The 25,221-nt window shown below is 36.7% G+C and overlaps 1 protein-coding gene across 1 annotated transcript in view; it reads right to left on the bottom strand.

The window, feature by feature from the left end:
- MALRD1 (MAM and LDL receptor class A domain containing 1) overlaps positions 1 to 25,221 on the bottom strand; it is a 956,759-nt gene that overhangs the window by 483,110 nt on the left and 448,428 nt on the right. The window contains exons 25-26 of the mRNA XM_064284901.1: positions 24,627 to 24,874; positions 13,767 to 14,052 (exon numbers count right to left, since the gene is read on the bottom strand). Coding sequence (XP_064140971.1) covers positions 13,767 to 14,052; positions 24,627 to 24,874 — 534 coding nt within the window. The remainder of the gene's footprint in view (positions 1 to 13,766; positions 14,053 to 24,626; positions 24,875 to 25,221) is intronic.

The raw sequence follows: 25,221 nt of genomic DNA, 5'->3' as shown, positions 1-25,221 counted from the left end.
ACACATGTAAAAGCAAGCCATCAGAGGAAAGCAAATTGATACCACAATGAGATATGATTTCAGACCCACTACAATTGTTAAAATTAAAAACAATGACAAAACCAAATATTGTTGAGGATGTGGAACAACTAGCAATATTAGATATTGTTGGTGAGATTAAAAAATTATACAATTTTTTTGTCTGACCGTATCTTATAAAGTGGAAATCCTGGTGGCATAGTGGTGAAGTGCTATGGCTGCTAACCAAAGGGTTGGCATTTTAAATCCACCAGATGCTCCTTGGAAACTTTTTGGGGCAGTTCTACTCTGTCCTATATGGTCGCTATGAGTTGGAATCGACTTGATGGCACTGGGTTTGGTTTTGTTTTTACCTTATAAAGTGAGGTATATGTCTGCGCTACAACCCAGCGATCACAACTCTAGGTACCTAAGAAAGTAAAACATATGTCCACAAAGATATGTGCATACACAAATGTTTTCAACAGCTTTATTCAAAATATCCAACAATTAGAAACAAGCTATATGTTCATCAGCAGAATGGATAACCACATTGTAATGGATTCACACAAAAAAACACTATTCATTAGTAACAAGAAACTAGTGATACATTCAATAATATGTATAAATCTGTTACGGACTGAATTGTGTCCCCCCAAAATATATATTGAAGTCCTAAGTCTTGTAACTTTGAATGTGACCTTGTTTGGAAATAGGGTTCTTCTTTGAAGATCTTAGCAGCTGAATTAAGGAAGTCATACTAATCCCTTCTGAGTAGTGTCTTAGAAAAGGGGAGAATAGATAAGGAAACAGAGTCACAAAAGAGAAGGCATGTGATGCACTTGAAGATCTACAAGCCTAGGAACACCTGGAGCTACCAGAAGCTAGAAGTGAGGAAGCATCTTCCCCCTGAGCAAACAGAGAGAACATGACCTTGTTGACACCCTGAGTTCAGACTTCTAGCCTCCAGGACTGTGAGACAATAAATACCTGTTCTTTAATGCCACCCACTTTAAGTATTTTGTTATGGGAGCTCTAAGAATCTAAGACAATTTCAAAGACATTATGATGAGCAAAAAGAGCAAGACACAATACGGTACACATTATGTGATTCCACTGATAGGAAGTTCATGGCAAGCAAATCTAATTTCAGGTGATAAATATGAGAACTTTGGTTGCCTCTGACTGCAGGGCCTAGGGAGAGAAGTATTATTGAGAAGGAGAATGAGGAAAACTTCTGGGGTGACAGGAATGTTCTATATTTGTTGTGGTTCAGGTTATACTGGTATATACATTTTTCAAAAACCATTGTCACAAACATTTCAATAGGCACATTTGTTATATCATTTTTATAAAAGGAGGAAAAAGATAAAGTGAGGAGATTGAATACAAGTCTTGTAAAAGACCCAGAGGAGAGAAAGATTGAATGGGGGATAGCAATACTCAAAGACATTAACAGCTAAGGTTTTAACAATTCATGACACACATCAATCTTCAGATTCAGAACGCTCCCTCGATCTCAAGCAGAGTAATATAAATAAGCCAATTCTAATTCACTTCAGTATGATTTAGTGAAACACCACAAAACAAGAGAAAATATCAAAAGCGATCAGAGGAAGAAAATGACTTATGAAGGAGTGATGATTAGATTAATAGCTGGTTTCTTGGTAACAACAATGAAAGACGAGAAATAGTGGGAAAGTGTCAATAATTTGTTGTTGTTAGGTACCACTGAGTCGAATCTGACTCTATGCACAACAGAACAAAACACTGCCCAGTCCTGTGTATCCTCACAATCATCACTACGTTTGAGCCCACTGTTGCAGCCACTGTGTCAATCCATCTTGTTGAGAGTCTTCCTCTTTTTCGATGACCCTCTACTATACCCAACATGATGTCCTTCTCTAAGGATTGATTGCTCTTGATAACATGTCCCAAGTACGTGAGATGAAGTCTTGCCATTTGTTATGAATTGAATTGTGTCCCTTTAAAATACATGTATCAATTTGGCTAGGCCATGATTCCCAGTATTGTGTGATTGTCCATCATTTGTCATGTGATGTGATTTCCCTATGTGTTGTAAATCCTCTCTATAATGTTGATGAGATGAGATTAGTGGCAGTTATGTTAATGAGACAGGACTCAATCTACAAGATTAGATTGTGTCTTAAACCAATCTCTTTTGAGATATGAAAGAGAGAAGCAAGCAGAGAGATGGGGGACCTCATACCACCAAGAAACAAGAGCCAGCAGACTAGCGAGTCCTTCGGACCCAGGGTTCCTGTGCTGAGAAGCTGCTTGACCTGGGAAGATTGATGACAAGGATCTTCCCACAGAGCTGAGAGAAAGAAAGGCTTCCCCTGGAGCTGGCACCTGGAATTTGGACTTCTAGCCTCCTAGATTGTGAGAGAACGAACTTCTGTTTGTTGAAGCCATTCACTTGTATTATTTCTGTTATAGCAGCACTAGAAACCCAAGACACCATCCTTGCTTCTAAGGAGCATTCTGGCTATAATTCTTGCAAGACTGACTTGTTCATTCTTCTGGCAGTCCATGGTATATTCAGTATTCTTTGCCAACACCATAATTCAAATGCATCAATTCTTCTTCGATCTTCCTTATTCATTGCCCATCTTTCACATGCATATGAGGTGACTGAAAATACCATGGCTTGGATCAGGTACACTTTAGTCCTCAAAGTGACATCTTTGCTCTTTAACACTTTAAAGAGGTCTTTAGCAGCAGATTTGCCCAATGTAATATGTCCTTTGATTTCTTGACTGTGACTTCTATGGGCATGGATTATGGATCCAAGTAAAATGAAATCCTTGACAATTTCAGTCTTTTCTCCATTTATCATGATATTGCTCATTGGTCCAGTTGTAAGGATTTTTGTTTTCTTTATGTTGAGGTGTAATCCATACTGAAAGCTGTAGTCTTTGATCTTTATCAGTAAGTGCTTCAAGTTCTCTTAGCTTTCAGCAAGCAAGGTTGTGTCATCTGCGTAACCCAGGTTGTTAGTGAGTCTTCCTCTAATCCTGATGCCCTGTTCTTTTTCATGTAGTCCAATTTTTCATATTATTTGCTCAGCATACACATTGAACAGGTATGGTGAAAGGATACGACCCTAACGCACACCTTTCTTGATTTTAAATCAAGCAGTATCCCCTTGTTCTGTTCAAACAACTGCCTCTTGGTATATGTACAGGTTCTGCATGAGCACAATTAAGCATTCAGGAATTACTACCACTTGTCTGTTAATTTGTCATACCGTGGTGGCTTTTGTGTTGCTGTGATGCTGGAAACTCTACCACTAGTATTTCAAATACTAGCAGGGTCACCCGTGGTGGACAGGTTTCAGCAGAACTTCCAGACTAAGACAGACTGGGAAGAAGTAACTAGTGATTTACTTGTGAAAATATTGGCCAGTGAAAACCTTATGAATAGCAACAGACTACTGTTTGTCAATAACATCTAGCAGAAAGGAACGGTCAACCTAAACTTGTACATCTAGTGCGACTGTCTTTCAGTGACTACACTGAAATAAAATCATTTAATTTCATTAGTTTTTACTATCAAAAGATTGTTACCGGAGTAACTTCTTACAGATACATTTTAGGAATAAGAAACTCATTTCAGAAGGAAAATCAGAGATATAAGTAGATACAATAAGCAAGACAACTGGATCTAAAAATTGTAAGTACTTCTTAAGTATTCTTTGATCTAATAAGATTTCAAAGACAGATATGTATACTTTAACTCAAAATTTTACAGAAACAATTTTGGAATTACAAAATGCTATTCTTATTAGATACTTTTATTTGGTTATCTGCTATATGTTAAGGTAGATATAGTGGTAAAGTGTTGCAAAAGAAAAAAATCATTTAAAATAATAACACTCGGATATCCTAATTCCCAATTTCTTCTCACAAAATGAAAGAAATAGTTCATGTGGATAAAATCCTGAAACATAGAAAGGACATTTTCTTGGAACAAAAACGTAGTTCAAATTTACAGTATTTTAAACTGGATATCCCACCCATATGATACATAAGTAGGGTACGGCCAATTGGCATTTCAAGTGAAGCTGAAATTTTCCAACGTATTCAGTTCACTGGGACATGAAATATATATATTTTTTAATGTAATCTGTTTTTTTTTCCTCTTTCAAGAGAAATGTAATCTGTGTTGTTTCACTTACGCTCAACCATTCAAATTTGCTGATCTGGTTTGTATTCAACTAAAATATACTTTTTGGATTCACACAGTAAAAGCAGTTTAATTTTAACTTGATAACCAAGATGATTCCAATAAATGTTGTAATTTCTAACTCTGTTCTTAAAACAAACATGTCAGTGCTGATCAAGTTTATAAAAAACACAGTAAATGGATAATTTTGTAAATAAGAACCAGCACAAAGCTGCTTTCTAAGAGTCTGAGGTCAAGTATATCTCTGCTTTCCAATTTCTCCATTGTTTCTGACTCCAGCCATTCCTGTTCCATGGCACTTTCTCTCTTTCTCTTCTGAGTTCTGTAATTTTCTGCAGCATCACACAGAACTCATAGACCATACTTATGGTTATGTGGTTTAATAGGGTAGAAGACACAACTCGGAAGTAAGCCAAGAGCAATGTGAAGAGGTCCTCAGGTGAAGATTGGAAAGGTCACTGAAGTGGAGGGCATGTTCCTCCCCAGGAAGCTCTCCCTTCAGGACTCTCTCTTTCAGGAAGCTTCATGGAACCCTAGTGTTTCCTGCTTTTATCAGCCCATCAAGCACTCATTATTGGTTACTAGGTGGGCTCCCAGACTGGCTCCTACTCATTAATACAAATACTCAGCTACAGCAAATGTACTCCAAATACTCTAAAGGTTATTTCACAGAGGCCAGGGACAAAGGCCAAACTACTCGAAGTAAAGTAACTCTTAACTCCATACACAAATACACGTATTATAAAAGAATTAAATCGAAAGAGTAGTATTACAATTACAAATATAATATTTTATTTTTAACAGTTTCTCAGAAACAACTCGACAGCAAGTGGTTTTTATTTTTTTTTCCTATAGTACTCAGTAATAATTTAAGTATTACTTGTGTTTACTTAGAAAGAAATCCATAGCCGTTGAGTCGATTCCAACTCATAACCACCCTATAGGACAGAGTAAAACTGCCCCACAGGGTTTCCAAGGAGCAGCTGGGGGACTCGAACCGCCAACCTTATGGTTAGCAGCCTAGCTCTTAAACACTGCACCAGCAGGGCTTCACTTAGAAAGAAGTATCCATCAAAAAGGCACAGCCTTAGAGGGCCAAGCAGCAACTGACACAGTACAATGGTGGGCATAAGAAACTCAAGTATAACAGGGATGAGATGGCTGCACTGAAGTTTCTAGCCAGTTTGTAAAGATAAATAACTGGCTTAAGACTTTAAATTCTTGGCTCAAGACCTGATCAGAGATTGTTATGACTAGGGTGTTGCTGTGATGGCCCAAAAAGAATCTCTTCTTGTTTGTAGAAACAAGGTTAATATAGACAGTAGTCTGGCGGAGTTTGACTCACCAGCTTGCAGAATTATAGTAGAGGTTGAAATTAAGCCTGGCAAGGCCTTTTAAGTGAAATTCAGGGTACCAAATGCAATAAAATTTGTTGTTTAGAATCAGAATGGCAACAATTAGAAAATTCATATAAATGTAAGTGATCCAAACACTAAAATCAAATATTTGGTATCAAATACTAGGCTCAGTCAGGGTTTAAATACAGACAAATACAAATCCCTCTAGTTATTTTAAAAAGAAAGTGACTTGACAGAGTGTTCAACAAGTTGAAGAATTGGCTCTCCAAGAGACCAAATACCAATACAGAAATAACAGAACATCTTTCTTGGTGACTTCTGAACAATTAGAGATCCTCTAAGTATAACTAGGGACAGGCAAACATCCACATAAACATCATAATTACACAACCCCTAACAGTTTCAGAGAATATGTTCCTTTATTAAGATGTACAATTGGCTGCAGTGCTAAACACCACAAGATAGCAGTGGCTTAAAAGTGATGGAAGATTTTTTCTTTCTCACTTAACAGATTACTTAAGGTATCATGGACTGATGTGGCCCCTCTTTGGTGTTTGGCAAACTAAAGTCCCATCTTATTACTCTTCCCTCTTCAACCTCATGAACTAAGGTCAGAACTTTAGCTCCTACCATCTCATCCACTTTCCAGCCAGTGGGAAGGAGAGAAGGGAATTGGAGGGAATGTCCCTGTAGTTCCACAACGTATACTTCGCGTGTGATACATGTTTATATTCCACTGGGCAAAATTTAATTACATTTTAAACTTGGTACAAGGAAGACTGAGAAATATAGTGTTTATTCTGCTTAGCCAGGTGCCCATATAAATATTGGGAGTTTTAAAACTACAAGAAAGAGGAACAGAACGGCTGCCGATGAACAAATAGATAGCTACCACAGCTCCAATCAGGTGAATTTAATTTTAAAAAATTACGTTTGCCTAAAGGGAAGTGCTTACTTTTTTATAATCTGTGCACAAATCACACAGTAGTAAAGATGTATGAAAGAATAAATTTTAAATTCAAAATTCACTGGTTATCTTAACAACTAGAAAGAAATTTTAAATTAATATTATGGTAAAGTGAACCAATATGCAATATGATAATATGTAATAGGATTGATGATATGCAACACAATTACTATTTTCTACTCAGAACCCATACATCTTCCATATAACGACTTCAAATATCTTGAAATTAGTGTATGGGATAAATAATATGAGAGAAGCTGCTGACTAAATATTTATAAAATTGCTTACTATGTTATCTTACACCCAAAATTATTTTTTAAAAATTCTAAAAACATTGGCTGGCATTTCCAGAAAAGTTCTTTACACAAGTAGTAGAGAAGTTTATACTTTTTGATTTAAAATATTTCAAATTAGAAGGAAGATTTGTAAAAAACTATTCATCATTAGCAATAGACACATGTGAGACATGAGAAAGAGGTAGGCTGGGAAGACAGTTATCTATTATATTTGACAAAATTTTAGTTCTCCTTGGTACAAATATGCAAAAAAAAAAAAAAAAAGAAAAGGAGACGGATTCCAACAAAATCCATTGATTTAAAAGAGAACGTATAGGCTATTGAATTAGGCTATGAATTATTAAATCCATGTAGAGAAATCAGGTAGTTTTTCAATGGGCCTAGGTAAATACAAGCTTTCAGATTCAAAGGCCATTTAAATCTCAAGTGTCACAAGGCCAAGTGCTGGCCAAACATATCCACCTTCCTGTCCCATTGGAAATTGAAACTCAGAAGAGCATTCCCTCCCTTAATCAGTGTTCTTGAAAATGTGTTCCTCTCCCACTTACAATGTATTTATGAAAATCAGATGTTCTGCTTTGAAATGCCATATTCTAGCACCAATTTCCTATTGTCTAACCTAAGGAGACCTGGTGGTGCAGTAGTTAAGTGCTTGGAGGCTGCTAATCGAAAGGTCAGTAGTTCAAACCCACCAGTGGTTTCACAGGAGAAAGATGTGGCAGCTGCTTCTGTAAAGATGACGTCTTTGGAAACCCTACAGGGCAATTCTACTCTGTTTTATAGGGTCACTATGAGATGATGAGATGATGAGATGATATTGACTCAGTGGCAACAGGTTTTAACTGAGAATAATTACACTGCATTACATATCTACCTATAACCCCCAACTACATCCTTAAAATGCAAATGAAACACAGTTAAAACACCAATAAATTAATTAGGCCCAGTCATTGCATTTGCAGGGGATATGAATTCTTTTAAGCCAGTGCTGTCCATTGGTTTGTTTAGCTGGTCTCTTGGGTCTTTACTGTTGTCTTCTTAGATTAAAATTACATGTCTACATGAACCAGTTTAGTAGAAAATTCATCAGTGAAACAGCTCCAGAGCTCTTCAACTATTTTTTCATCTATCTTTTCAAAGCCAGCCCTTCTTTGTGAAAATTCTTTATTTCTTTATCTTCTCCTCCATTATAATTTACTTTTCCTCTATGGAGAAAACATTAACTAAGAAAGCATTCTGTGGAATATGTTTATATATTTTGAAATGAGCTTCTATCATATATCCACCCAGATCTTACCCAACCAAGTCATCAATTTTCTATGAATTATTATTTTACAAGGGTCTCAAGATTTAAAACATTAAGCCACTTTAGTCTCTTCTTTGTCTCCTCATCTATTAGTAGCTGCTATGCCAATTCTACCTCTACATCTTTATTGTGAACATTCTCTCTCTATTTCTTATTATGAATCATAAATAAAACCACCATATTTAGCAACTAAGTATTTTGAGGTTTTGGGAGAACAATTTCTTTGGCGGGCACAGGAGCAGCAAAGAAGGTCTGAATCCTTTCTTGAGTAATGGAATATGAGGAAGGAAAAACAGAAGTCCATAGTATGCTTCTAAAATATTTTAACTTATATACAGTTTAAATTCCTAATCTCCCCAGCAGGGAAGAGGAGAGACAGAAAAAAAAGGCAATAACACTTATAGAACACCTACCAAAGAGCCCTGGTGGCTCAATGGTTAAAGCACTTGCTAACCAAAAGGCTGGTGGTTCAAAACCACCAGGGGCTCCGGGAGAAAGATGTAGCAGTCTGCTTCCTTAGAGATTTACAGCCTTGGAAACCCTGTGGGGTGTTATGAGTTAGAATCAACTTGAGGGCAGTGGGTTTGGTTCTCTTACCATATGCCAGGCATTGTTCAAGATGTCCTATATATTATTATCCCAATTACTTTTTTCAAATCACGCACAGATAGATTTCTAGAGTCGCGCTTTTAGAGATGAAAAAGACAACAAGTTGAGACACATCACAGGTAGTTCCAGAGACAAGTTCCAAGTTCAGGTATTTAAACCTTAGGGCCCAAGCACTTTTGACCCACTAAACATTGTGTACAAGTGTCCACTAAATCACAGAGCCAAGGACCATCAGCCAGATTTCTCTAACTCAGGATCCTAACTAAGTCTGAATACCAGCACTCTCACCAATAGGTGAATAGGTGAATTACTGCAATGTTTCAGCGAATGAGCATCCTGAAAGAGAAGCTAATCTACTGAGCCCTCATTGCCTTAAATACATTTTTAAGCAGAAGTGATTGCTGCTTTATAAACCAAAACAGACTGATTGTATAATTCCTATTTGGAAGTAGCTGTGAGGGTAAAAAAAAAAAAGACTTGATCCCTGTTCTCATTATACTTAGAGTTTATTAATATCTGCCAATAATGCGGAGATTAAGATAGTGGCTTAATTTGCATGTGGACATTTAGAAAAGGAGTATTGGTTGTCTTTTCTTATTAAAATTCATTAACAATTATTTTTATCCTTCATCATTTAGCAATTAACAAAATTGCCGTCAAAATAAGCTCTTAAATATGACTTCTAGGGACTCAATAATAATTCGGTATTACTGTTGCTAATAAAGCCCTGGGTCTATTTTGACTAATTAAAATCACTGATTCCAGATTCAGTTCAATTGCATCTTCCTAAATATATATATTTTGCCTCCTCTTGTCTTTTCTATTTTAAGCTATGCTTGATGGAGTCGTTAGCCTATGCACATGAATATAGATGAAAAGCCTGAATGAACAAGAGTCATCTCCAAAAGTTTAATGGATGTGTTACCACTGCTTGTAGAACGCAATGCCATTTACCCTTGTTCAATCTGTGGAAGGTCTAAGGTGATTAAATGTTTTAGCAGTAATGAGAAATTAAGAATCATTAAGCATTTCAAAGATACACATACACATGTACACACACACACACACAATCTTGTGTGCATGCACACACTGTTCTCGAGGCATCAAGCAGATTTAATTAGAGAGGTTTTCAATAAATGACAAAATTGAATTACTGTCATGAAATATAAAATAATTATATGCTTGTGATATCTGCAGAAAATCATTTTTTCAAAACAGACTGTAGAGTATGTTCTTAATAAATGCAAATAATGGAGGATTACTCTCAAGTTTCTACACCACCTGAAGAATACTGGTAAAGATATCCAAATATAAAAAAAAACCAAACCAACCCCAGTACCGTCGAGTCGATTCCGGCTCATAGAAACCCTATAGGACAGAGTAGAACTGCCCCACAGAGTTTCCAAGGAGCGCCTGGCGGATTCGAACTGCCGACCCTTTGGTTAGCAGCTGTAGCACTTAACCGCTATGCCACCAGGGTTTCCATCCAAAATATAAGCTCTTGCAAAATGAAATTATATTTACTGAATAAATGCCTACCATATATATGCCAGACATCAGACTTGGCCAATTATGTAGGCAATTACTTCATTTAAATCTGAAGTGCCTAAGACCTTAAGTAGATGATATTCTTTCCATCTGATCTATGAGGAAACAGTCTCAGGTGAGTTATATGCCACATAGCTAGTGGGAGGGCAGTACCTAGTCCACTAGAACATGGTGCCTGTGCTTTCATATTTGGTCTTGGGATATACTTTTGTACTTCTTTTTTAATAAGAATGTAACTGTAATTATTGAGAATTCACAAATATCAGCCCTCCTAATGGAGCGCCACTGTAAGAGACAGACCCAGAAGATGCCCTAGAATATTCAATTCATCCCCTGTACTGTCCACTAAACCAGCCATTAGACACCAGAGGGTATTGAGCACTTGACATATGGCTAATGCAAAGCTAGATGTGCTTTGAGTAACAATATACACTGGATTTAAAAGACAGTATGAAAGGAAGAATGTAAAATTTAAAACCCACATGTGGCTTACATCTGTCGCCTGTATTATATTTCATGCCCCTTCACTGACTTCCACCACCTTTCATGAAGATCAAAGCAGGCAGTTTATTTTATTTCTTTTTAGGATAGTCTCACCAAAAAAAAAAAAAAAAATTCTTCCCTTGAACTCAGAATCATTTCACAGTTCAAGTCTGTAAATAGTTTGTTGTTGTGTGCCATCTTGTTGATTCTAACTCACAGTGACCCTATATGACAGAGTAGAACTGCCCCATTGGTTTTCCTAGGCTACAGTTTTCATGGGAGAAGATTGTTAGGTCTTTTCTCCCAGAGCTGCTGGATGGGCTCAAACTGCTGACCTTTTGGTTAGTAGCCCAGCGCTTATCTGTTAACATCACCCAGGGCTCCTAAAAGTTTAGCATTTCACTTTTACCGAGGGATGTATGTATAATTTTAGTTTCTGGAGTTAAAAGTACTACAAATAGCTTACAGGGGAGTAAACTCCATATGTATTTCTTTTTCATCTGCTGCGTCACAACTAAGATAGCTATGAAAATACTAACATATTGCACTTCAATTTTCAGAGCACTATTAATAATACAAATAAAGACATTCTTTTTTTTTTTTTCCTATTGGAATCTTTCTACTGCAGTCATTTCTATCAGGTTGTAATATTTTATGTGGACTAATACTGTAGTTTTTTTTTTTTTTTTTAATACCGTATCTCCTTTCTGGTTCTTTTTAAGTTAATTCATCCTTTTTTGTTTGTTTGTTTTCTAAGACCATTCAATATACTTTCAACGTATGTTCATTTAGTGAAAAAATAGAAACAAATTGAACCTAACATTCAAGGTATTCCTAGTTGAGCTCCGTGTTCACTTTAAAATATTGTCTCATAATACTTAGCACAGGAGGTGCCTGCATCAGCCAATTACCCCTCCATGGCCCATTGAGCAGTCTGCAAGATACCATCCCTGCACTCTCTCATGCCATTGGGCCTAGACACAGTGCTCACTCTACCACATTCGTTATCTGATCTGCCCTGTGCTCAGACTTGGTCTCTTTTGTGCTGGAAACTGAAGAGACATTTCCCTCCCATGGGTTCCAGTGGCAAGTGTGATGACAAACTCCTGAGCATCCTGTAAATAAGTTTCAAAGAAAATGCCCTCGAATGGATGCTTTATCTTCTCTGTATACCAATGAAGTTTTGTATGTTTCCCCAGTCATTTAATTATATACTACTTTTTTTTTTTTACTTCACATTATAGTTATTTGGGGTACTTTTGTTATTCCTCTTATCCATCGAATGATTCTTGCATGCAGAGATTCTTATGTTCTATTCATCAAAATTTGTCATACCATACTTCAAATATCATAAGGATACACGAAGAGCTCTTGTATTATTACTATGTGCCCTTAATTTTATAATTAATGTAAAATTGGTACCACTTTCCTTATGAAAGTTTTTTAAAATATGGCTTTATTCAGGATTTCACAGGTTTAAGGCTTCAATCTTCACAAGATTGGTTTGTTGATATTAAGAACCCAGTTTTCTTCCTCTTGCATCATACTTAATACGTACTCAAAAAATATTGAAGTGGTTCAACATAAAACTTTTGCTTCCTCACTATATATGTGCTATAAGAAAAATTTTTATTATGATACAAATTACTATTAAAAAGGTTAGACTGCACAAGGCCTAGTATAGATGTCGCCCAAACCTTCTACGCAGAATGGAAGACAGAACTTTTCTCAAGGAGGTAGATTAGGCTGAAGTGTCTTAAAAACATTTCTGCTAAACCAGGTAAGTATGTTTACCATTCAATATATTATTGAAATATTTGTTTTTCTATACAGTATTCCATATAGTGTTAGAAAGATTTCCACATAGGACCTTGTTTAATTGAATGTCAACTGGGAAAGCTTTATCTAGAAATTTCCTCTTAACCAAATTAAAATACTCACTTTGAAATTAGTGGAAGAGTAAAAGTAAAAATGGTGACATTCTCCATTCCACCCACTATGTTAAAAGACAGAGCAAACAAATCATTCTTAATAAAGCACTTTTGTTCTCTTTAATTAAGAGAGATGTAGTTTAGATACCAAAGAAATTTCACTTATATTTTTCACTAATAAAATCCTGGCTTAAATATTAGTATCTGTCATAACACCACTTGATAAATTTACCTATAATTTTAATAACATATACTGTATTTATTTTTTTATACTGTATTTATTTATATCTCATGACTCCAACATATCGTGGGGATTAAAAATGGTACTTGCTATTCCTACTTCTTATGGCATTGCCACTGTATACTCTATTGAACATCTGCCACCACAATATTTTAATATAGTTCTTTAGACAACTTACCAAATATAAACCATTCCAAAATATAAACTCTTTCAAACTGGAATGTGCCTGAGTCTAAAAAACAATAATGCAAATAGCATAAAAGCAATAATGTCTAATGAAAATTTACTAACTCCATTCTTGACTTTCTTATATTTTACTAATAGTGAATACATACGTATCAAAGATTGATTTCTGAATTAGAATGGAAACAATGGGATCTTCTCTTATATTAGTCATCTAGGAGCAAAATAACTAAACAGAGAACTTAAAAAAAACTAAAAAAACAAACCCAGTTTCATCAAGTCAATTCTGACTCATACCAACCCTATGGGACAGAGTAGAACTTCCCCATAGGGTTACCAAGGAGCACCTGGCAGATTTGAACTGCCAACCTCTTGGTTAGCAGCTGTAGCACTTAACCACTTTCCCACCAGGGTTTCCACAGAGAACTTAGGCTCTGGTAAATATATAGAAGCTCGGAGAATTTTTAGAAGAAATTTTTATAAGGGTACATAGTTGAAAGATATTTTTATTAAAAAATATTTTATTTTTCCATTATGAAAGCAATGAATTACTAGGTGCTAATGTCACTTATTTTCTGTTTCCTTTCTTCCTTCCACCTTCCACCCTGCAAGAACACAAAACAAACTCAAAAATGTACCTGTTGGAAGAGGCACTGCTGGTTCTGTAATGGAGTAGGATGATAGACAATTCCTTGTGAGCACAATGTCATCAAGTGCAATATCACCACGGTGGCCTTTCCCAACTCTACCTTCAAATTTGAGTTGGAAGTCTTCATCACCAAACAGCGTCAGTTCTTTCCTCTGCCAGAAATTGCCTTGTTCTCCCGTGAGGTTAAACAGAACTTTCATTTGGTTTGAGACTGATACCTGGATCAAGGTGAGGCCCCCAATGGCATTTCCATACATGTGATAATGAAAAATTATCTGTAACCAAGAATAAGAATGTTATATGTGATTAGTCCAATTCTATTTTATTTTCAATTATATCATATTTCCATCTGCTCATTAAAACATTCCAGAAGGAAAACTAGACCTGTATATTCTATTGCCCTGTGAGCACTCTAACGCTGAGTTCAGTTGGGCCAGCCTTGAATTATGTTGCATGTATAGAAGATAGTGCAGTAAGATCAAACAACATTTTAGCAGAATAACCCGAGCAGGGTTTACTTTCTTTCTGTGACTTCTAAAAGCAGGATTCCTGCATAAACTAACAGTCTGTTGCCAAAGAAATAAAACATCATCAAATAATAATGAATTATATAAAAAGATGAAAGCAATGAATTACTAGGTGCTAATAATTTTTTTTTGTTTGTTTTTTTAAGTGATTAAGACCACCACATGTCTGTCAGTTTGTCATACTGTTGGGGCTTGTGTGTTGCTGTGATGCTGGAAGCTATGCCACCGGTATTCAGATACCAGCAGGGTCACCCATGGAGGACAGGTTTCAGCTGAGCTTCCAGACTAAGACAGACTAGGAAGAAGGACCCGGCAGTCTACTTCTGAAAAGCATTAGCCAATGAAAACCTTATGAATAGCAGTGGGACATTGTCTGACAGTGCTGGAAGATGAGCCCCCCAGGTTGGAAAGCACTCAAAAGATGACTGGGGAAGAGCTGCCTCCTCAAAGTAGAGTCGACCTTAATGACGTGGATGGACTAAAGCTTTCGGGACCTTCATCTGGTGATGTGGCATGACTCGAAATGAGAAGAAACAGCTGCAAACACCCATTAATAATTGGAACCTGTAATGTATGAAGTATGAAACTAGGAAAATTGGAAATCGTCAAAAATGAAATGGAACTCATAAACTTCGAAATCCTAGGCATTAGTGAGTGAAATGGACTGGTATTGGCCATTTTTAATCGGACAATCATATAGTCTACTATGCTGGGAATGACAACTCGAAGAGGAATGGTCTTGCATTCATCCTCAAAAAGAACGTTTCAAGATCTATCCTGAAATACAATGCTGTCAGTGATAGGATAATATCCATATGCCTACAAGGAAGACCAGTTAATACCACTACTGTTCAAATTTATGTACCAACCACTAGGGCCAAAGATGAAGAAATAGAAGATTTTTATCAGCTGCTACAGTCTGAAATTGATCGAACATGCAATCAAGATGCATTGATAATTACTGGCGATTGGAATGCAAAAGTTGGAAACGAAGAAGGATCAGTAGTTGGAAAATATGGCCTTGGTGATAGAAACAATGCCAGAGACCAAACGATAGAATTTTGCAAGACCAACGACTTCTTCATTGCAAATACCTTCTCTCACCAACGTAAACGGTGACTATACACATGGACCTTGCCAGATGGAACACACAGAAGTCAAATTGACTACATCTGTGGAAAGAGACGATGGAAAAGCTCGATATCATCAGTCAGAACAAGGCCGGGGGCCGACTGTGGAACAGACCATCAATTGCTCATATGCAAGTTCAAGCTGAACCTGAAGAAAATCAGAGCAAGTCCACGAGAGCCAAAATATGACCTTGAGTATATCCCACCTGAAGTTAGAATCCATCTCAAGAATAGATTTGATGCATTGAACACTAGTAACCGAAGACCAGATGAGTTGTGGAATGACATCAAGGACATCATCCATGAAGAAAGCAAAATGTCACTGAAAAGACAAGAAAGAAAGAAAAGGCCAAGGTGGATGTCAGAGGAGACTCTGGAACTTGCTCTTGAGCATCGAGCAGCTAAAGCAAAAGGAAGAATTGATGAAGTAAAAGAACTGAACAGAAGATTTCAAAGGGCCTCTCAAGAAGACAAAATAAAGTATTATAATGACATGTGCAAAGAGCTGGAGATGGAAAACCAAAAGGGAAGAACACGCTCAGCGTTTCTCAAGCTGAAAGAACTGAAGAAAAAATTCAAGGCTCGAGTTGCAATAGTGAAGGATTCCATGGGGAAAATATTAAATGATGCAGGAAGCATCAAAAGAAGATGGAAGGAACACACAGAGTCATTATTCCAAAAAGAATTAGTTGATATTCAACCATTTCAAGAGGTGGCATATGATCAGGAACCGATGGTACAGAAGGAAGAAGACCAAGCTGCTTTGAAGGCATTGGTGAAAAACAAGGCTCCAGGAATTGATGGAATATCAATTGAGATGTTTCAACAAACAGGTGCAGCGTTGGAGGTGCTCACTCATCTATGCCAAGAAATATGGAAGACAGCTTCCTGGCCAACTGATTGGAGGAGATCCATATTTATGCCTATTCCCAAGAAAGGTGATCCAACCGAATGTGGAAATTATAGAACAATATCATTAATATCACATGCAAGCAAAAGTTTGCTGAAGATCTTTCAAAAGTGGCTACAGCAGTATTTCGACAGGGAACTGCCAGAAATTCAGGCTGGTTTCAGAAGAGTACATGGAACCAGGGATATCATTGCTGATGTCAGATGGATCCTGGCTGAAAGCAAAGAATACCAGAAGGATGTTTACCTGTGTTTTATTGATTATGCAAAGGCATTCGACTATGTGGATCATAACAAACTATGGATAACACTGTGAAAAATGGGAATTCCAGAACACTTAATTGTGCTCTAGAGGAACCTTTACATAGATCAAGAGGCAGTTGTACAGACAGAACAAGGGGATACTGATTGGTTTAAAGTCAGGAAAGGTGTGTGCCAGGGTTGTATTCTTTCACCATACCTATTTAATCTGTATGCTGAACAAATAATACGAGAAGCTGGACTATAGGAAGAAGAACAGGGCATTAGGACTGGAGGAAGACTCATTAACAACCTGCGTTATGCAGATGACACAACCTTGCTTGCTGAGAGTGAAGAGGACTTGAAGCACTTACTAAGGAAGATCAAAGACCACAGCCTTCAGTATGGATTACACCTCAATATAAAGAAAACTAAAATCCTCACAACTGGACCAATGAGCAATATCATGATAAACGGAGAAAAGACTGAAGTTGTGAAGGATTTCATTTTACTTGGATCCACAATCAACAGGCATGGAAGCAGCAGTCAAGAAATCAAAGGATGCACTGGGCAAATCTGCTGCAAAGGACCTCTTTAAAGTGTTGAAGAGCAAAGATGTCACCCTGAAGGCTAAGGTGCGCCTGACTCAGGCCATGGTATTTTCAATCACATCATATGCATGTGAAAACTGGACAATGTATAAGGAAGACCGAAGAAGAGTCGACGTCTTTGAATTGTGGTGCTGGCGAAGAATATTGAATATACCATGGACTGCCAAAAGAACAAACAAATCTGTCTTGGAAGAAGTGCAGCCAGAATGCTCCTTAGAGGCAAGGATGGCGAAACTGCATCTTACATACTTTGGACATGTTGTCAGGAGGGATGAGTCCCTGGAGAAGGACATCATGCTTGGCAGAGTACAGGGTCAGTGGGAAAGAGGAAGACCCTCAACGAGGTGGATTGACACAGTGGCTGCAACCATGAGCTCAAGCATAACAACGATTGTAAGGATGGCGCAGGACCGGGCAGTGATTCGTTCTGTTGTGCATAGGGTTGCTATGAGTCAGAACCAACTCGATGGCACCTAACAACAACAACAACAAGCGATTAAGAAACAGCAGGGACTAAAGAACATCACTTTCAATCTCATGAAATTAATATCATTTTCTTCCAAATAGCAGAGTATTCCCTTGCTTATTCCACTGCACCCATGTACTTCTAACTCATTTTCATTTCTACAAGATCCTTAGGGCTCCATTATACAACAAAACATCACAATGGCAATTACTTACATTTAACTTGAAATGCTAGAAACAGGCTTTTGAAGGGCAGCATTGGGAGTTTTTCCCTGAGTAAAAATTAATAAAAGTATTTTTAGGAACTAGCATTTAATGTTTCAAGGATGGAGTTTACTAGGTTTTTAATGTTTGTTACTCCACAAGGAGAAAGTCAGAGAAAACTCTGGGAATAAGAATAGTACAGGTTAGGAACAATAGGAATTCAGAGCCTTTTACAAACTTCTGTTTTGTAATTTGGGTGAACGAGGGAAAACAGTAATGATGGATGATCTTCACACAGGAAAAAGACATTTCTGAAACACTAGCAGTCATGTACATTAAAAAAGAAAGAAAAAAAAACCTGTTGCCGTGGAATTGATTCTGACTCACAGCTACCCAACAGTACGTTACACTCTAGAAAAAGAAAAGCTAGTATTTTTAAAGCCCAGAAGAAAATGTCTTTAAGCAATATATGCAAACATGATTTAAGAGCATTAACTAAGAGTAGATGAGCCACGTAAAGTGATTCTACCCAAATTTCCTAGTTGGGTGGAATTATTCAGCTTCTGTTCTAAGATTCAGAAATGTTTCTTCTACTGAGAAACCCTTCCAAACTAAGCTCTGTGACCATCGTAAATTGTCCTGGGAGGTCTGATGAAACCTGAGTGGCATGACTCATTAGTATGAGAAACAAAAAGGTCTTGGACCAGCCTCTTGGGCGGCATCAACAAGTACCAACAACATGGCACGGTTCTGCCTAGATTCCTTGCAGTCCACAGATGGTCTGTAAAAGTACTTTGCTTTGTGTTTGGCTTCTTCTTTGTGCATCAAATATGAGGCATATATTGTATGTCATGGTGAACACTTCCCTATCTTCTAAAGGCCATTTTTTGAATGCTGCTGTCAGGTTAAAATGCAAAGAAATATACAAGTGATGTCACTAGGGGTGTGTGTGTGTGGTGACACCGTCAGAGGTGGTAACATCAAAATGACTGTCTATAAAATTTCTGTGCAGTGTTTCAATAGAAATTTATTACTTCCTTTAAAAAAATCCCTGTAGTTAGTTATAGCAACAACAACAAAAATTTTGTAAGGTCAGCTTACATGTATCAATATACCTACAAGGCTAAAACTCTCTGCTAATTTACTTCTTGGACCTTCTCATGTGCTCTGTCAGGGCGGTCATTATTACCCAATTACAATGGAGCTTTGAGTAACATGGCTTCATTTGCCCGTGCTACAAGCACAAGCTGTTTTTTTCATTGCTGTCAGTATTTTTACAGTAACTGATTTTGCCAAATTTTCTGGTGTTTTAGCTAGAATATTGTGATAATTAGCATGGAGGGAGGGTGTGACACCATACGTTACCTCACTAGATAATACGGACCTTACTGATGCCACTGATATAAACAATCTCTTTTCCATGGAGATCACTTGATGACAACATAACCTAATCCTAGTGCAACATGAGTGACTAAAATTCTGCTAAGAATTGAATTCTTCTAAAGAGATATTTTCACTGGAAATGTCAGGGCTTCTCAGAGATTTGAACTCTTCCTTCATTAATCTCTGTGTGTACCCGTCCCACACACTCATCGCCCAAAAGAAAAAAATGCTGCAATTTGATTTTCTCTGCTTAAAGGTATTTCACAAGGTCAAGAGCCAGAAGTGATTTTCATTAAATTTGGGAGGTTACTCTGCTTACCTGGTAAACATATTTTTTATATGAGAGATCTAATCATTCCCAACGTGACCTTTACTTACTTCTTTGTATTCAATCTATATCATAAATATTTATAAAATGAACCATTCTTCATTAATTTTTTGACATTTCTTCTAGGCATACTTTATTATTCTCACACAGATGTTCAAAAGAGTGGGGACTACAGCCATGGGGCCAGGGAAAATAGAGATGGATGAAATATTTAGTTGCTCCAATCTAAAAAAAAATCTTGAACATTTTGAGAGGAAGTGTCTAAACAGAAAAGCTCAGAAGTCAAACGGGAATTTGATATGTTTCATGTTTAACATTTAATTAGCTTTCTATGATTAGAACTAATTTGAAATTCTCACACTACCTATAGATGCATAGAGATAGACATTTAGATATAGACTCAACATAAAGAAAATCTGGTGTTTTGCTTTTATTTTTGAGAAAGTATCGAGTAATTTGGAAAACAGAAAAAGCAGAAGAAAATATATTTGATTAAAACGTAGTTTTTATCAACCTTTAAATAAAGTTGAATATTCTGAATCATCTGTTTTGTATTGGTTTAGCTAATAAATTTTCACTCAAGTGAATTTTCTTAAAAGGAAAATTGTGGTTTTGAAAGAATTTTGTTTTTAAGAAATATAAAGAAAAATACTGTATTTTCCTACTAAAGGATTCTCTGCTCAAGAGTTGACTTTTTATAATTTTAATAAAATAAAGAATATACATGGCAGGTCCATTTGTTTCTGAAGATTTTATATAAAATTTATTAGACATATAAATGATTTCACTTAAAAAATGCTTTAAAAATTTTTAACATAAAAGAATTCAGTACCATCCATGTAGTTGCTATTATCCTAGAATTTAGAAAATATTGATACAAACTATGTAAACTGTGAAAAATATACATCACTATGTATTTCTCAAAAGGCAATCGCTTCATTTTACTGTCCAGTTAGCTGAGAGTAGCCTTTCTAAATGTCTTCATTATCATTTTTGGTTGTTAGAAGATCAAAACTCTTTTAAGCTGGCATTGAAATTCCTAGATGAAACAGAAGAATATATGAATAAATAATGGTGATTATTTTAGCCTATTAATTGCTCTGATTTTTTTTTTTTCCTTTTGCTGTTTTCTAATTCAAAATAGTGAGACTAGAACTGGGCTGAATACATGCACACAGAAATTCCAGGACTCCAAGTGAAAATGCTAGAAACAGGTTCTTTTAGGTCCTATAACTTGCAAAACAAATAGGTTTCAGTTTCCTTCCACCTCTCACTTCAGCAGTTCTAACATTAGCTGCAAGACAATTCGTTTGAGGAAGAAATAAACAGCATGTATTCCACACAATGTTCACATAGCTCTAACATTACCCTAACACCACAAGATTAATTATTTTCAAAGGCTGGTTAATGAGCGACACAGAGAAAACCCTTTCAAAGGGTTAATAGGTATTTGCATATTACATATAAATAAGCATATGCAAATATATAGATATAATATAAATATGCTGTCATCAACTATATGAATATGTTAAGCATAAGTAAACTGTATATACGATATAGAATGTGGTATTTATGATGGTAGTTTATGATTTGCAGTTCTTAATTTTCACTAATGTGACTTTCTGGATAATTTTTGGGAACACTTTTAAGTTTTGGGTCTCCAAGCCTCAAAGGGAGTCCAGCATAATAGCTGCATCTCAATTCTCCATGGTTTCAAGAGCCTATTTGTGATTTTGGATGCTTTGAGATTAGATCAAGGGAAGAGAAGTATCAAGGGCGATTGGTATAGGAGAAAGGAGGGAGGTGTGTGGAAAGAAACTGACTTATCAAAACAGGGAAGAGTTCACTTTCAATTGTTCGGGAAGGGCCCAAGAAAGAAAGGGAAAGAAAACATTAGTCACCTTTCAAGGCTGGAAAAGAAGACAAGTATGCCATTTTCAGCATATTACAATAGGTAGGGCTACTTGCAAACTTTAAAAGGGACTATTTATTCACTATGAGACTGAATCAACTTGATGGCAATAGGTTTAGTTTTTTGTTTATTTAGTCATTCACTCAGTACTTACTTGTTAAACACCTATCGTATGTCAGGCACTACTGTTTGCACTGGGGATATGGTAGTAAACAAAACCAACAAAAATCTCCACTCTCATGGAGTTTACCTTCTGGTGGGGATAAATAAACAATAACAATAAAAACTACAGTATGTAATGAGTCAAATGGTATATTATGGATTGCATTGTGTCCCCTCAAAAAGATATGTTGACGTTTTAATTCCTATACCTGAGAATGTAACCATGTTTGGTGAAATAGTCTTTTTTTTTTGAAGATATCAATTAAGTCATACCAAGTTGTGTGGGTCCTAACCCTAATCTCCTTCTGATGGTGTTTTATAAATCGGTAGAACAGACATAGAAACAGGGCAACACATGGGGAAGATGGCATGTGAGGATCTGTCTACAAGCCAGAAACGGCAAGAGACAAGGAAAGATCTCCCAAAGCCAACAGAGAGAGAGAGAGAGAGAGAGAGAGAGAGACCATAGCCCTGCTGATATCCTGAAGTTGGACTTCTCCAGAACTGTGAAAAAATAGATTTCTGTTCTTTAAAGCCACCCATTTTGTGATGTTTTGTCATGGCAGCCCTAGGATACTAAGACATGGTGTGAAGTGCTATGAAGAAATAAAGCTGGGGAGGGGAATAGGGAAGGTTGTGGGGGTTGCTTTTCAAACAGAAGTGGTCAGGGAAGGTCTCAATGAAATGGTGACATTTGAGAGGGGACCTGAAGGAGGTGACAGAATGAGCCCTATGGACAGATATCTATGTGAAAAGTATTCCAGGCAAGAATATTTGCTGAAAGAACAAGATGAGAGTTATCCAAACAACTGATGTCTTACCTGAAGTCTTGTAAACCTGCTTTGAACACTATGCTTGCAATTTATGCTTGTTGACTGACATCTGAGTGTAAGAAGATTGAAAAAACTCCTGTTGCTCCTGTTTCGTTTATGTTCAACTATAGCTGTTACTGCTTCTACTAATCAAAAAGTATAAGAAGCCATAAAGTACTAAGAGCCACTCTCTGTTCATGTAAGATAAAAGAAGAGCAACAAATCCTCATGGTTCACGTTCCCCATCTTAGTGCAGTGTTTCCAAACTTTAGTCATTCCTTTCTGTGTAATCATTTTTAAGAACCCCTTTAATTACTTCTTAATAAATATTTTTTATTTTTGAAAAGCATTCAGTTATAGCCCTGTGAGGATAGGACTGCATCTGCCTTATTCTCCATTCTGTCCTCAGCACATAGCATTAATCCAGGAGCATAGTAAGCAGTTTTAACCATTTGTTAGTTTACCCACCAGGCTCCCATAAGTTTAAGAACCAGCACTCTTGGGTGACCATTCACTAACTCAGTTTTTCCAGGTCGCATTTTTCTATAATCTCTGATTATCATCTTGAAAGACATTTACAAACTCTTCATTGCAAAGTACATAGTGGCTCTTCATAGAGGCTCTGTGTCTATAGGATTTTTCCAATCTGCTTGACTAGCAATTTGATCAAATAAAGAGGTACAGGCTTTTCTCTTCCCTTTGTCTATGCTGTGGACTGCTGACCCAGTTATCTCGCTAAAACTCTGATCTGATCATGTCACTCTCTTACAGAAAATCCTGTCTATCAAATTGTCTGAATAGATGAGCAAGATGAGATTGCCCCAGGAGAGTTTAAACTGTGAGATACAAAAACTAGTCCTAAACTAGACTACAGATTTAACATGTAGTAAGACTGTGACAGTGGTAGGATACTGAAGGCTGGTCATTATAAACACAGGAAACAAAAGAGAAACAAGCATCTTTACTGAGTGCAGGTATAACTGGGGAGCCCTTGACCTGCTGGCATAGTGGTTAAGTGCTACGGCTGCTTACCAAAAGGTGAGCAGTTGGAATCCACCAGGCGTTTCTTGGAAACTCTATGGGGTAGTTCTACTTTGTCCTATACGGGGGCTATGAGTGGGAATTGACTTGACAGCAATGGGTTTTTTGTTTTTTTTTTTTTTGGCTGACCAAAGATTCAAAATGTCTCCCTCCCAGGGGTAAAGCTCTAGCTACTGTGGAGATAGGTATGCCAGAATATTATAATTTGAAACCAATAAAGGTTTAAATCATGTTATTATCTTCCAGACTGACTAATCACTTAGCAACTTTCTGGATATAATTAGCTTTCCTTTCAGTGTTCATATATTGGGAAACTTATGAGTCAGGATGCATTTGTTAGGACCTTAACTGTTTGCATTCCTCAGAGTAAATCTAAATAAATGGTACATTTATTTATATATCAATCTTTTGTGAACAAGGTTCTTGTAAACTATACTCTGAGTGCTTAATTTATAAGTAAAACTAAATATAGTTCCTGGCCTAGCTAGGAAACTTTGTGGAATACAAACAACATCCAAGCAAAGTGGAGAATGCTGCAAATACGTTGTCATCATATACAGCTATTTGGCCCAAAGATCCATACAACCCTATTTATACTTTTAATACTTAATAGCTGTTTTCTTCAATTTTCCACCAGGTAATGATCAAACCAGTTTTTTTTTCCTGCCTATTGAAATAAGTTTTTTTAATTGAAATTCCACTACATTTTCAGGACAGAGCTCAGTCTTCCTTTTTTCTTGAAGACCTTGACCATTTTACTGTGGTCCCAACAATCTCTAAAATTAACTCTTGGAGATATTTAACTATTTACTCTAATTGTCATTTAATTTTTTTTTTTTTCCCTGATGGTGAAATTCTCAGAATTCCAATAAGGAGTAAAGTCCCTGAGGAGTAGCAACTGGTATTGTACTTCATTTGTGTTACACATAGTTTCTGACACAAACATAGCATAAATTCTTCCAACAGTTCTCACCATCCTTCTCTTTCATCCTTACTCTTCCTTCCTCACATATCCCAAGTTAAATAAATTCATGCCGACATTTTGGTCTGGTCACGGCCATTCTATTTTCTGTATTTGACTGTATCTATCAGCAGTTGCTCACAATATTTCTGTGTTTTCCATACCTTGCAGTTTTTGCTTCTCTTACTTATAACTGGGCTTGAAATTCTGGCTTCTCTCATGGGCTGCTGAGGGAACAAGCTCTTTATAAAGATATAGTGGCCAGATGAATTTTGTAAGGTATGATCAGCAGCTGGCTCTGTGCCTGTAGTGAGAATGCTGCTAGCTTTGAAATTCCAGTCAAAGTCGTCATCCTGATCCTGCTCCCAGGAACAAAGATCAAATTCAAAATCACAGCGCACACCAGTGGTACCTGAAAAGTATTTCCCAATTTTGGGGAGAGAGAAAGAGGGAATTAGCCAAGTTTAAGGTATGTGATCCAAAATTAGTGGTCTTACTACACCATGTAATATGTAAAGCCTTACAAAACTATCCTGATAGTGATATTTAAATACAATATTTTAGTTTGTTGCATATGCTGTTTTTATGATTTATTTAAGTTCATTTGTCCACAAATTTAGTAGCAGTCTCAAAATCAGTGAGAAAATATTACACACAATTCCTATCCCAAAAAGCTATTTGGTCAATGGAATTTATTTCTTCTCTCTTCTCATCTTCATTTCTCAGGTCTTGGTAGGGAATTTAGGGAGTTAATTATTC

This window comes from Loxodonta africana, chromosome 4, assembly GCF_030014295.1.
Source record: "Loxodonta africana isolate mLoxAfr1 chromosome 4, mLoxAfr1.hap2, whole genome shotgun sequence".
NCBI classification, from domain to species: Eukaryota; Metazoa; Chordata; class Mammalia; order Proboscidea; family Elephantidae; genus Loxodonta; species Loxodonta africana.
This window is presented reverse-complemented; position numbering and strand designations above follow the sequence as displayed.